This window comes from Lissotriton helveticus, chromosome 12 (genome assembly GCF_964261635.1).
Source record: "Lissotriton helveticus chromosome 12, aLisHel1.1, whole genome shotgun sequence".
NCBI classification, from domain to species: domain Eukaryota; kingdom Metazoa; phylum Chordata; class Amphibia; order Caudata; family Salamandridae; genus Lissotriton; species Lissotriton helveticus.
The window spans coordinates 546,190,320-546,204,883 of NC_136073.1; the positions used below are offsets into that span (position 1 = coordinate 546,190,320).

Here is a 14,564-nt window from a genome sequence, read left to right on the forward strand (position 1 = left end):
TGGGTGGAGAACCCTCCGTTGCTGCTGCAACAGACGAACCTCCAGAGGGGCAGCCCGATCAGACGACCGATGGTCTTGCTCAACAGCTCGGGATATCAATCTCTCTAAGCCCAGTCTGGACCTTAAGCATGACGTGGCCTGGTCATTCCCGATCTTCTTGAGAACCCTTGCCAGGTGTGGTATGGCGGGAAGGCGTACAGGAGGCCTGACCTTCACTTGAGATGAAACGCGTCTCAGAGCTGCCTTGGAAACTTTAGCACGATGAAGTGCTGAGATTGAACTTTCTCAGCGGTGCCAAACTGATCCAACCATGACTCTTCCCCACTGATGAGAGAGACCTTGCACCACGTCCTAGCGGAGACACCACTCGTGATCTGCTAAGCATCGTCGGCTGAGTTTGTCCACCCTACCGTTCAGAGAACCCCCAGGTGTTAAACCACCAGGGAAATGCATTGACGTTCCAGCCATGTTCAGAGGTGCAGGGCCTCTTGACAAAGGGTCCACCACCATACCCCACCCTGTTTATTGCAGTACCAATTGGCAGTGGTATTGTCCGTGTGTAAGAAAGTGGCTTTGTATATACTCCGTAGAATCAATGTGGACTGGCCCACTATGTATAGAAGTATTCACTGCTATTCTAGGTCACTTTTCACAATGGCCTTCTGACTGGACCCGATGGGTCTTGTTATAAACCCCTCACACACCAACCTGGTTGGTGTCATGCTTCATCATCGGGTTCCAACCAGGCAGCCGAATGCCGCCTGGTTGTGCTTCTACGCCTGACTACAGCGGAGCAGGTGTCGTGCAAACGTGTGATGTGGATGAAGGTGAATATTAAAAGATACCTCTGGGAATCCTTACCTACTGTTTTATTATTGGCGGACCAGGGTATTATTTAAAATATGTGATGCAACTACAATTAGAAAAAATGTTACTAAGAGTTGACTTATGTGGTCGACATGTTTCAGTCCCTTCTGGAAAAAATGAGCGGGACTTTCTTCAGGACCAAGGGTAAGTGAAGTGAGTGGCAAAATTTGGTACCACGGGTGATTTTTGTCCTACACACGCGCTAAGGTGTGTGGAAAAGGTGAAAATTAGAATTAGTGTCTGTATACTCACAGACACTGCACAGCTGCAAGAAAAAACATCGCTTTTACTTGCTGTTCCAGTAATTCAGGGCGGGGATACCTATTGGGTCCCTCGGCGTCCCAGCCGGGACGCCAAGGGACCCAATAGGTATCCCCGCAGAGGACACTCTTCATACAAATCGTAAACGGGAGTTCCTCTCCCCCGCGCCCTGAATTACTGGAACAGCAAGTAAAAGCGATGTTTTTTCTTGCAGCTGCGCAGTGTCTGCGAGTCTCACTCAGTCAGCAAATGGTCTCACACACTCAAGAACTGAACTCTAGGCCAATTGTTTTGTATATAAAAATATATTGTTGTTTTATTTTAGAACCACAAGTAGGTATAAAAATACTTTCTCAGAATGAGATGCTACAGATGAATACTCTCAAATAGCAATAGACTTTTCAATGCAATAGATACAGTTGTTGCAATACACAACACAAGTTAAACATAATTATAACATTGAGCTCAATGGGGATTTTAAGAAAAATGCACGATCAGTTACTTTACGTATGTTTTTCTTACTCGGGGCTGGATCCTAGATTCAGCCCTGGTGCATCTCCTGTAAACAGTTCAAAGAAATTGTTTTTGTTACACATGCGATTTTTAAGGAATGTATGTTTCAAAAATCGACACTTAGAAGAATTTCTGGCAAAAAACAGCCAATGTTATCCTATGGTGGAAAATCAAGTTATCGGAAAATCACAGCTGTAAGTACTTTTTAGGGTTTGCGCTGGGCACAAAGATCCAACACTGGGATCTCTCCTGGTAACAAGCGAGAAATTACATTTTCGTTGATCGGGTGATTATTTTTTTTAATAATTTTTTTTATTAGAAATTGTATGTTAGCACAGTACAGGCGTTTCAGGCACATATTCATAGTCAAACATGGCATCGTTACATCAGAGACACATTCCAGCACGTTCAAATCACAGTGATCGGGTGATTTTTAGTGAAGATTTAAAAGTTTCAAAATGCGACACTTAGAAGAATTTCCAAGTGAAAACCAGTCAATGTTACCCTATGGAGAAAATGTAGGTTATCCGTTTTCAAGTAAGTACTCGACTGGCAGAGTTAAGGTTCTGGGGCAAGATGCAGGGGTTTCCCAGGTTCAGGTAGGTACAGCCGTTACACCGTCAGCGGCACAGGGGCAGCCGGGTGCAGAGAGAGTAGGCCCAATATTAGCCTATGGCGGGTAGGGGGCCTTTGGTTGGTGGCTGCTAGCAGGCAGGCCACGCGGCTGTGAGAGCTGAGCTCCTGGTCACTTACACAGGGCAAGTGGGGAAGTAGAATAGAACAGATGCTGCACTTCCAGTGGCACTCAGGCGGCTGGGTGCAGGGTGCTTTTTGGGCGTCTGGCGCCCAATTGATTTCAATAGGAAAGCTGCAAGACGAACAAAGGCTGCAAGCTCGGGGACGGAGATTCTTCAGGTGCGACCACCACTTTGAGAGGTAAGTTGGGAAGCTGTAGGTTAGGTAGACACCCAGGAGTTGGGCACAGGGGGCCGTGGGGCGCCGGGTGCAGGGGTATCTTTTTGGGTCAGGAAATCTTACCCTCTGCTGGTCGCGGTTGGAGGGGTCCCTTGTTGCGAAGCTGCAGACGTCATCAGGAGCTTCGAGGAGGGTTCTTGGGTGCTGGATTCTGGGTCACAGTCGCTGGGGGGATGTCCTTGTGGTCTTTGTTCACTCAGGTACAGGCCGGGCCCGGCAGGTGCAACGTGTGCTGGATTTCGGTTCCTGGCTGGCAGCAGGGGTTGTAGAACTTTGAGCAGAACCACTGCTAGTGGGAGTTCCAGTCTTTGGATGAGCAAACCAATGTTGGCGTGGCCAAGTTGGGGCTGCCAGAATGAGTGTACAAGGCTCCGCTTTCAACTTTCTGAGGACCCTGGGAATCATAGGAAATGGTGGAAAGGCGTATGCAAAGACGTTGCACCATACGATCGAAGATCTTGTGGCGAACAGGTCGATCTGAGGAGTGCCCCATCGCGAGAAGATTTGGTTGAGGATTCCTAGATCCAGTTCCCATTCGTGAGACGTTGTCCTCTGTCTGCTTAATGAGTCGGTGAGTACATTGTCCATGCCTGGGACGTACTCCGCCCGAAGAGATATATTGTGTCCAACTAACCAGTTCCAGATTTTCTGCGACTCGTGCGAGAGTGTCAGAGAGTGAATCCCTCCCTGTTTGTTGAGGTAGTGTCCGTACGGACGAGCACAAGGGAATTTTTGATTCTTGGAAGAAAGGCTTGAAAGGCTTGAAGGGCGAGGAAGACCGCCCGCAGTTCCAGGAGATTGATATGGAGCCCTTTTTCTAAGGGGGACCACTTTCCGCTTATCTGTAGCTCTTGAGGAAAAGCTCCCCAGCCTTCCAAGGAGGTGTCTGTTGTGATGATATGCGATTCAGCCGGAAGCAGGAATGGTAAGCCCTGAGAAAGATTCCGAACTGACATCCACCATTGCAGGGTCTTTACCATTTCAGAAGTTACTTTTAGGAGTTCGTCGAACGACCCTGTGCATTGGATCCATTGTTTTGAGAGTGCCTCCTGGAGAGGGCGCATCCGTAGACGGCAGTGAGATATCAAGAGGATACATGATGACATCATTCCTAGTAAGGATTTGAAAAGGCGGACCGTTAAGGTCCTCTTTGAAGCCACAAGAGTAGTGAGTTGTAAAAGCTTTGTCTTTCTCTCTTGAGATGGGAAGGCTTTCCTCCGTCGTGTGTCGAGGGTTGCACCTAGGAAGTTGATGCGCTGAGAAGGTAGAAGGACTGATTTCTTCCGATTGAGCGTGAGTCCTAAATGATTGAAAAGCTGCAGACAGGCGTTGGAAGATCTGGACGTGCCTTCCAAGGATGGAGCCTTGATCAGCCAGTCGTCCAGATATGGAAAGACTTGAGGATGGTGCTGCCTGAGATATGCAGCTACTGGGGAGAGACACTTTGTAAAGATGCAAGGTGCAGACTTGAGCCTGAAGGGCCGGACGCGAAATTGAAAGTGTCTGCCTGCCACCGCAAACCTTAAATATTTTTTGTGATTTTTGTGAATCGGGATATGGAAGTAAGCGTCCTGAAGGTCCAGGGACGTCATGTAATCTTCCCTTTCCAAGAGTTGTAAAACCTCCTGGATCGTTACAATGCGAAACGACTGCTTCTTCAGGAATTTGTTGAGGGCCCGGAGGTTCAAAATCGGTCTCCATTCTTTCTCTTTTTTCCGAATTAAAAAGAAGCGAGAATAAAATCCCTTCCCCAGTTGAGACAGAGGGACTTTCTCCATCGCCCCTTTTTGGATCGTAAGAGAGAGTTCTCGGAGTAGCAGCCGTAGATTTTTGTGAAGCATAGGGCGGGGAGGAGTTTGGGGAGGAATATGTATGAATTCTAAAGAATGGCCGAATTGGACGAATTGTAGAACCCAACGGTCCGTGGTAATCTTCTTCCAATTTCTTTAAGAAATGTGAAATCTTTCCTCCACTTTTTGATGATGGAAATGAATCTGGGGCTGGCTGAAGAGAAAGGTCATTGTCTACTTCCGTTGTTTTTTCGCTGGCCTTTACCACGAAAGGACTACTTGCCATAAGAAGATTGTTGGCTATGTTGCTGGCGCTGCTGGTACTGGGATCGACTCTAGCATGAAGAATATGAAGACCGGTATTGGTAGTTCCCTCTATAAGAGGACAGTCCTCTACCTCTGGAACCACGAAAGGACTGGTTTTTGTACTGGAGAGTGCCCAATGCTCTAGCAGTGTCCGTGTCCATTTTTATATTCTGCAACGCCTCATCAATCTGTGAGCCAAAGAGAGACTGGCCATCATAGGGCATATCCAATATTTTTGTTTGTATCTCAGGACGAAAGGAAGTTGCCCTTAGCCAACCTTGTCGTCGCAAGACTGCCGCTCCAGCCAACTGGCGAAATCCTGTTGTAGCGATATCCATCGCACAGTCTATTATTTCTGATGCCGAGGTCTCACCCTCTAGCAAAACCTTTTTTACCTCTTCTTTTGATTCGTTAGGCAGCTCAGATAGACATGGGGCGATATCTGCCCATAGTTGTCTATTGTAGCGCCCCAAAAGCGCTAAAGCATTGGCTGCCTTCACTGTCACTGCAGACATTGAAGAGAAACGCTTCCCAATGTTGTCTAACCTCCTGCCTTCCTTATCCAGAGGTGCTGATAACGGGGCAGAAGGATTCCTTGAGTTCTTCTGGGCTGCCTGTGTTACGACCGAATCTGGTTTGGGATGTCCAACCAACAGGCCGGTGCAGTATCAGGTGCCCTATACTTTTTATCTAAACGAGGTACTACCGGAGGTACAGAGGAAGGGTTCTGCATGACTAACACCCTGCTCCCACAGGTAATCAATAATGGGAATGATCTTACTAATTTCTTGAGAGGCTCCTTAAAGTAAAAAAAGAAGCAGTCTTGCTCTTGAGAGACCATTGGTATCTTGAAACGTTGAGCGGCCCTCTCAACAACATTATGGAACCCTCCAATGTCGGCTGGTGTTGAATCTGCAGGCGCAGGCACTGGAGATGCAGGAGAGGGAATAACAGTCATCCCAGTCACGTGGATAGACTGAGTATCTTGCAGTTCTCCCTCTTCCTGCTGTTCTGCCTCTTCCTCTTCCTCATCAGTAGTAGGAGGATGTGGTAGATCAAACCGTTCCGGTTGTATGCTCAAAGGTGGAGGCCGAGGTCTTGGTGAAGGAGATACTGTGGGAGGTGGAGGAGCAGGAGACTCTGGAAACCTCTGTTTATAGTCCTGTATGAGGTACCGGAAGTCGGTAACTAAAGAGGCTGGAAGGCAAACCATAGCAGGAGGTGGCGGATGATATTCCTCCTCTTGATCCTTTTCTTCATCCGAACTCTGACATTTAACATGAAGCTCCGAAGGGCTTGTCGCCGTCTGAAACATGTCTTCTTCATCTGAATCCTCCTCCTGAAGAAGACATGCTGGAGGTATTGGATGAAAAAAAAAAAAAAAAAAAAAGGTAGGTAGTGGATGGACTCTGCTTGGCGATGTTAAAGCCGGTGTCGGAGATTTCTTTGTGATTTTCAGGCGCACACATGTGGTTTGTGGTCCAGAATCTATCATCGTCGACGAGCCCATCGACGGTGTGGTCGTCGACGGGTGTCTTAGCCAGAGGAGGTCATTGTCGACAGTGGAGACATCACCTAAGACGTTGTCGACGGCGTCTTCGTCGAAGGTATCCTCGTCGACTGTGCCGACGTCGACGATGGTGACTTCGTCGTCGAGGTCGTCGACGATGCTGTCGACGGAGAGTCCAGCGTCGACGGGTTCTTCGACGTCGACGGTGCTTTCTTGATGGCTATCGTCAACGACACAGTCTTACCTGCCGTCGACGATGGGGTCGACGTCGAAGACAATGACGACGATGCCGTCGACGTAGAAACTGTAGTCGTCGATGCAGTAGACATGGCTCTCCTCGACGATGAAGCCGTCGTCAACAATACCGTCGTCGATGGTGTCAAAACAGGCTTTTTGAAGGTGTGAACTTCCTGAGAGGAAACCTTCGCAGAAGTTGCCTTGGAGAGAGCCTCTAAAGACTTCTTTGATGTCTTCTTTTGAGGAGGAGCCGTAGGGCTAGGGGAAGCCACCCTTGGTCTCTTTAGAGAAGATTTTGAAGAGACTGAAGAACCTTCACTTTCCTCCGAAGATTCCAGGTGGTCCCCGTCTTTCAGCCTCTGGAGCCAAATTAATAGGCGTCCCTCAAGATCTTTGAGGGTTTTAGTGGAAAAGGTACGACATACCTTACAGTCTTTGGCAGAATGGTCTGGATACAGGCAATGTAGGCAATCTTTATGCTGGTCATCAATATGCAGCCTCTTTTTCCACATGAAGCACAGGATCTAAAAAGACCCTTTTTTTTGGTGTTTCAGCCATGGTGATATCAGCAATCACAGATGGATCAGAATAAAATATCCTAGAACACTGGAAACCAGTTGTGAAGAAAAAACTGAGCAGAGCTCAGGGGAGACTCCCTTAGCACAACGTGCGGTAGAAAATCGGAGGGAATGAGGCTCCTTCTAGGAGGGTTCTAGAGGGAGGTGACAACTGATTGGCTCTTTCCTAGAGTTTGGTCCTTTCTACAAAAGGACAGGGATAGGTTACTAATGTGAGGCCTTTAGGCCCATTTATCTATATGTCTATGGGACATTACTTTATTTATATGCCGGGGACTCCCATTCCGACGATGGGGAATGATTCAGGCATGTGAATCTATGAAAGACACCCTTAATACTAGATAAGGCACTGCTTATTTGGGGAAGGGGAATGACGGGGAGTTCTGCCTTTTCCTCTACCCTTAGAATTGTTCCCGCAGCAACCTCCCTGAAAGAGTCCTCTTAAAGGGGACGACTGGTTGTTACCCTTATAAGTGGATGTATTTTGGTTGATGGTGTGGTCTTAGACCCTGCTCGGTAAAAGGACCCTCTATTGGAAGGGAACTGGAGACCTCCCATAGATCTGGCGACCTCTGTGTCCTTTTTCATTTTTTCTAACGCCTGATCAACATCAGGTACAAAAGATGTTTTTTGTTTAAGAGTGTGTTCAGAATGAATTGTTGGAAACTTGGGCTTAAATCCTGAGATCCTTAACCAAGCATGTCTTCTAAGAAGAATTATGGTGTTGACCTCTCTAGCTGTGGTATCAGCAGCATCCAACGCATACTTTACTGACAAATTTAAAATTAGTTTCCCTTCGTTTACCACGTCCTGGGCTCTGGTTTTATGCTCATCTGGAAGATACTGAAACAGCTGCTCCATTTCATCCCAGTGGGCCCCGTCGTATCTGGCTAAAAGGCCTTGTGTATCTGCAATGAGCCAGTGTTTGGGCGCCTGTGCCGCTACGCGCTTGCCAGAAGCATCCATTAATTTGGACTCTTTATCCGGTGGAGGAGCATCCCCAGATGTATGGGAATTAACCCTTATGCGAGCATTTGATACAACTAGTGAATCTAATGGTAATTGCCCCTTGATCAATACTGGATAAGTGGAAGAGGCCTTATATTTTTTATCAACTCTAGGAGTTAATATACAAGCGTGCAGAGGATCCTTAAAAATGTAATCTGCGCGTCTCATCATGCCCTTAAGCAAGGGAAGGGTTTGTGACGACCTGTGCATGGACACTAACGTTTCAAACAAAAAGTCTTCTTCTAATGCCTCTTTATGTAGTGCCACTCCATGATATTGTGCTGCCCTGGCAATGAACTCTTGGTAGGTTATATTGTCATCAGGGGCGATGGCTTGGCAGGGTAAAGGTCCAGGTCGTAATCTGTTGGGGAATCAATAGTTTATCAGATAAACAAGAAAAACTAGCTACTATGACCATGTACGTGTAGTGTCTGCAGAGGAAAAATCAATTGGTTTTTTATGAAGGCCCTCCCCCACCAACCTAGTTGGTGGCATGCTTCATCATCGGGCCCCACCCGAGGTACCGAGTGTACCTCAGGTGTGCTACGAAGCCGGACTACAGCAGAGCAGGTTTTGTTATGTGAGTGTGGGTGTTGGTGCGTTGCGTGAGGTATTAAAATTCTATCCGAAGGGTCCCAAACATATACTTTATTGGTGGGCCCTAGGCAGGGTTAAAACAAAGGCTTTAATACGTATGGTCTCCCACATCCAGTGTGGTCTACTAGTTTCAGCCAGGCCTTTTTTCTAAACTTCTTCTTCAGGACCGTTTTATGTGCAAGGGTGGTACAGGGGTCTAGTGTTGTCAGTGCCCTGTATATGTAGCCCACACTAAGGTGCTATAATTGTGAGAGGTGGTTCCTCTCCTGTTTGTACTCCTAGCTACGGGGGACAAAATTTCAGGGGTCTCTGCCTGTGTGTTTGAGACCTGTGCGCATTGGCAATGTCTTCGGTGCTGCGGCTATGTTCCGGTCAGGACCTCCGCTTTTCAATAGTTTAGTCAGACCATGGGTCTACTGGCAAATGTGTACCCTCATCATCAATGTCATCATTATCGTGGTGAGACTGCGGAGAATCCGGGGGTGTAATCTGTAAAGGATCAGGAGGAGGAGATGGTGGTGGAGAGGATGACGGTGGTAAATGAAAAGGACTTGTGGCCTCAGATTTCCTTTTTAAAGGAAGTTTGTAAGAAGTGTTCTCATCTAGAAGTTTGTGTTTTTGAGATAGTTTATATGACCTGTCTCAGGGTTAATATAGAGTGATTTTTGTTTCCGAAACTCTTTTGGTGGGACAACGTCTAAATTCGGATCGGACAAGGCTTATTTTATTTTCGGAGCCGGTGTTTTCAGTGCCGACATGTGATGCTCTTTAGATGCAGAAGACTTCAGTTCCGAAGGTTGTTTCTCTTCCGGCGTGGAAACATTCGGCTCCGAGCCAGATTCTTGCTTCGATCTGAAAGGTTTCGGATCCGAAGAGGGCTTTTGGTGAGTAGATACGGAACCGGAAGGCTTGACAGCGTGTTTCGGACCCGAGCCTGGGGGTGGGGCATCGGAAACATCGTCTTGGTGCAGGCCTTGGCCAGATGGCAGAGGTGGTGCCAAAGCCTTTTCTTTTTTCTGGGGAAGTTGGCGGGGCAGGGGTTCTTCGGTACTCACGTGACCCAGTCCTTGTGGCAATTCCTCAATGTCGAGGTCCGATCAGGAATCCTGACCGGAGAAGACGGCTTCCTCCGCCGCTGATGCCCCCACATCTTATTGATAGGAATGTTCACTGAAGATGTCTGGTGTATCTTTGATGCTTTGACACTGCATTTCTGGACATACGGTCCGACGATCACTAAAAGTTTTCTTCGATCTAAATGATTTGCCTGCGTCACGGTATTCTTTCTTGTGCTCCGGAGACAAGCACAAGTTACACACTTTGTGTGACTCAGTGCGCAGATACTTCGCGTGGCACTGAGGGCAGAATTTGAACTGTGTCTGTTCCATTGGCGGAGAGCTGATCCGACACGGCTAGGCTGGAAGTCCGTCCAAGAGGCTTTCCGATCGAAAGTAGTGTTCAGTGACTGAAAAGATACGTGGATTGGAGGGAAACGCGTACAAGAACAATTCCATTGAGGTAGAGATGGTTGCGCGTCAAGGGGAAGCGAAGAACTGATTCAAACCGGAGCGCATCAACACACGTCAGAACCTGATGGCAGAAAAAAAACAATCTAACAATGGAGTCGATGCTCATGCGCACTATTACCGAAAGGAGGAATCACCTCACCTTGTGACTGGAAAGATTTCTTCGAGGAAAAACAACTTGCAAGCATTCGGACCCAACACTAGATGGCAGTAGTATGCAAAGCATGTGATCTACAGTCCACGTGCCTCGAACATTGGTTTATTAGTTGATCAGGATGTAAATCCTACGAAAGTAATAGGTCCACAATTGTTTCTTTACAAGGAATCAAGTACCACATTGTAGCACTTGACTCTCAGGGTAGCAAAGCAGAGTAGTCCAAGGCCTAGTCCGGGGAGGTGGTAGGGTCTAGCAATTCGGATTCCCTGGCACACAACAACATGCAATATGCAATATATGATCGTCCAGTCAGTACCTTTTCATTTAAAAAGGAAAATTGTATTTATTACACACACAGCGCTAGCTATTACACATTTAAATAAACATATGTACAATAGGTGGATTCAAATACCTTTGGGGACACCCTTCTATCATAGTTCACTCTTAGGGGGCCCTGAATCCCATAATCAAAATGCCCCTAATCTATACCAGATGTAGCATCACAACATAAGGGGGTAACATTACATATAAAGGCAGGTCAACTGGCGTTGTCAAGAGGGTTACTACATGCACATATACAGATCAGTCCTACTGGCTTTAATAAGATGTCACCACACTATTAAAAAGTGTAGGCAGTAAGCACTTATTTATTAGGATTCATCAGTAAAACTCATGAAATGAATAACCATAAGCAAATGCATTTATAATTAATCTATGTATTCACATGTTCACCAATACTACTGTCAATCAATTATTCCAATTCAAATCAACCCTTCATATGCGTTAGAGGTTTTCCTTTAAATTTTTAGGCCACACAATGCAGTCATCAAGTCAAGTCAAGTCATAAAAAGTTATATAGCGCACTACATACCCAGAGGGTTTCAAGGCGCTTAGGAAGGGGAGGAGGATTATTTGTCAAATATCCACGTTTTAAGCTGCTTTCTGAACGCTAGGTGATTCTGGGTGAGGCGAAGGTCCAACCATTAGGGTTTACTGCATTCCAGAGCCCAAAAGCGAAAGCTCCAGCTCTGGGAGTGCTTTGAAACCAAGTAACATTTTTTCCATGACGTCAAAGTTGACGTCAATGGCGTTTTGGGACTGAAAGAATCTGTTTGGACCTATGATGGTCCTAACGTTGACAAGCTACACATTAACAATGTCAATGCCCTCGACGTAGACGTCCATCTTTGACCAGAAAAGAACATTCTTTAGAAATAAATGGTAGGGCCCTAGTAGAGGACTGATCCTCTCCTTGCTCTTCATAAGTAAATGGCAGAGCCCTGGTATAGGACTGACCCTCTCCTCGCCCCTTAAAGGTAAATGGCAGAGCCCTGGTAGAGTACTGACCCTCTCCTCGCTCTGAAGTCCTACCTTCAGATGATGTTTGCTTCTCCCTTTTCTTCAGAGTATGCTACAAATGTTCTTGTATGCTGAAAATCTTCAGGATATGCTGCCAAGAAGGCAGGGTTTTGCTCCCCCAGGCAGGTCATTTGCCCCCCCCCCCCCAAGAAAAAGAGCATTTTATTTGATAAAAGAACACCACGTTCTGTTAGAAAAAGGCAGAAACTGCAAGGGAGAGATGAAAAACATCAAATGAAGTGAAAATAAAAAATAAGAGAAAGTCTTAAAAATGGCTGAGCTCAGTAATTCGGGATCCTTTCAGCAGGAGCCGGAAAAAAAAACTGAAGCAACTGCCACCAGCTGCGCATGATGGGATATTGGTGGTCTCTGGGTTTTTAAAGGTGCAGTATCTTTTTTAGCATATAATGAGAGCCTATGAGGCTACTCTGTCCTGCTCTTCATCTCTTTCATAAAAAAGTGTTTGTGAGGGAGATTTATGCTGTTTGCGAATCATCTCAAATTGTCCTTACTTACTTTATTCTGGCCCTTTTTGGTCTTTATTATGAAGAATGTCCTCAGCCCTCCTGACAATCAACTTAGGTGCTTCTCAGGGATCAGTGTGTTCCCTCCTGTTGTTCAAGCTGTATACAAAGCCTCAAGCCCAACCAAAAGTACAGTACTCTGCTGACAATACTCTGATATCTCTGAATGGTGGCCTGACTAAAGTTTTTAAGGGGTGAATGAGAGTTTATCGAAGATTGAAAAGACAAAAGTAATACTTCTATGCCAAAGGCATTCTTCTATGCCATGTCTCGCCACCCATCTTTTTGGGAGTTCCTTCAAGGGTTTCCAGTCTATTTAAGTACATATGCTTCGCCTGGGATGATGGCAGGAGTCTCAAATCACACACATTGGCAAGGTCATCAAGGAATGCTGGTATAAATGTGAACTTTGAGCGGTCTTCCTCAGTACTTTCACAAAGTTGTCATGTGTTCTCAGCTAATTGTTTCAACTGATAATGAAATGCTTTAGGTGGTGACCTACTAGATATTTAGCATATGACATGAAAAAAAGAGTACAAAACACATCTGTTGATGTGCAGCCTTCAATGTGAGACATGGTGCCACTTATTAAGAAAGGTACTCATTTGCATGCCAGTTAAGGCCTGAGTAAACTTACCATTCTTACCATCAGTATGTAAATGCCTCAGTGTCCTGTCACCAAGTTACCTCATTAAGTAGATGACATCACTTCAACTTAGCAGGCTGCTTGCATTCTCGGGTTGTGTCTTTGCAAGTGGTTCCTTAGACTAGATTGAGGTCATGTGGTGACAAAAGGTGCTTGGCCTACGCTCTTGAATAACCTTTTAATACTCTGAACAGAACAATCACTATTGACAGCAATTAAGAGCTGCTGATTTTATTAATTCACTTGTTAGATGACCTCCGTGATTTTGTTCTCGGTTGCTTGGCCCTATACAGGGTTGGATAAGCGCAGAGCGGGTGGGATATAAATACACAGAAATATGTAGATATGGCCAACGTGTAGGGATTTGTCTGAGTGATATCAATGGTGGCCTTGTCTCTCACTCGCTTGGTTGCATCTATTAGTTTGGACTTTAATGCATATATGCCCATTAGTAATAGGACACTAATGCAGATAGGTCTCAAAATATAAGTAACTGTAAGAGGCTTTTTTAACCATTGATTTGGTAGTTTATAAAATGCTTGCCGTCTTTCGTACACAGTGTCCTGGAACTAAACCACCCACCTGGTCATGGGTCATAAATTACTTTTTTAGTTAATGTCAAGCGTTGTTGATCAAAGACTGGCACAGCTTAGTATATCTTCACAATGTCTGGACTGTCAGAGAGAAAAGGGTCAAAGTGACAAAGTCTCATTTACTTGTGCACGACCTTCATGAAATGGCAGCCCCACTCTTCCTCATCACAGTCTTAACCCCTTCGACGCTCATGACGAGCTGGGCTCGTCATGAGGTAGCCTCCTCGCACGCTCATGACGAGCCCAGCTCGTCATGTAAAGTGCGCTTTCGCAAAATCCAGCGTACGGGGGGAATCATGCCGAACGCATGCGGTTAAGTTCCCTCATTACCACTGTTGTTTTAACTGTCTTTGACAGTTGTGCTACTTCTTGGGTAATATAAAAGGGGTTTGTAAGTGAAAGGTCAGGTTTTTATGTCCTCATTACAAGAGAGAAGCAAAAAATATGAACTTGCAAGATTATCATCTTTCTTAACAATTATCATTCTAACGTAATGACCCTTACGTGGAATAGAAGCCTCTGAATTGAAGATTAAAATGTTAAGCAATTGAAGCAATACGCCTGGTTTGTTCGGAGATCAACTGAGTTGGCATAATTATGTAGCTGCTAAACACATGGCCAGCAAATCCTGTTTAAGTTTAACAAGAGCACGTTTTAATCTAACACTTTTGGGACAGGTAACATCCTTGAAAACAATATTCTCATTAGATTAGTTCCGAAAATAAAATGCAATCAATGAAATGAATTTAAGCAAGAGTGCCTGCTCTGATAGGCAAGTTATCCGAGAGTTCAGTTACAAAAGATTTTTACAGAAAGGTTAAGTGAAAAGAGTTCACATTCAGAGCTACTATATCTAGTCATTAACCAGAACAACTTTTTCTATGCACAGTATAAAACGTTTAGTAAACATTTGGATTGGCTTAACACTTAATCTCTATAGTCTTAAATTCATAGTTGTTCATTTAAAAGGATTGGCAAATGAAATCTTATTTCTTTTATAAAAATGGTCTTAAGAATGAACTAATGTATTAAAAAAATAATCACTTACAGATGCTCTTGTGGGTGTTGCTGGCTGCTTTGAAAGATGCGACTGGAAAGACAACATTATGAACACTTA

General features: G+C 45.5%; 1 protein-coding gene across 2 annotated transcripts in view; it reads right to left on the minus strand.

Annotated features, from left to right (window-relative positions):
- DYNC1LI2 (dynein cytoplasmic 1 light intermediate chain 2) overlaps window positions 1-14,564 on the minus strand; it is a 424,537-nt gene that overhangs the window by 131,653 nt on the left and 278,320 nt on the right. For both annotated transcript variants that reach the window (XM_078669984.1, XM_078669985.1), the window contains exon 10: window positions 14,496-14,537. In XM_078669984.1, the coding sequence (XP_078526110.1) occupies window positions 14,496-14,537 (42 nt within the window). The remainder of the gene's footprint in view (window positions 1-14,495; window positions 14,538-14,564) is intronic.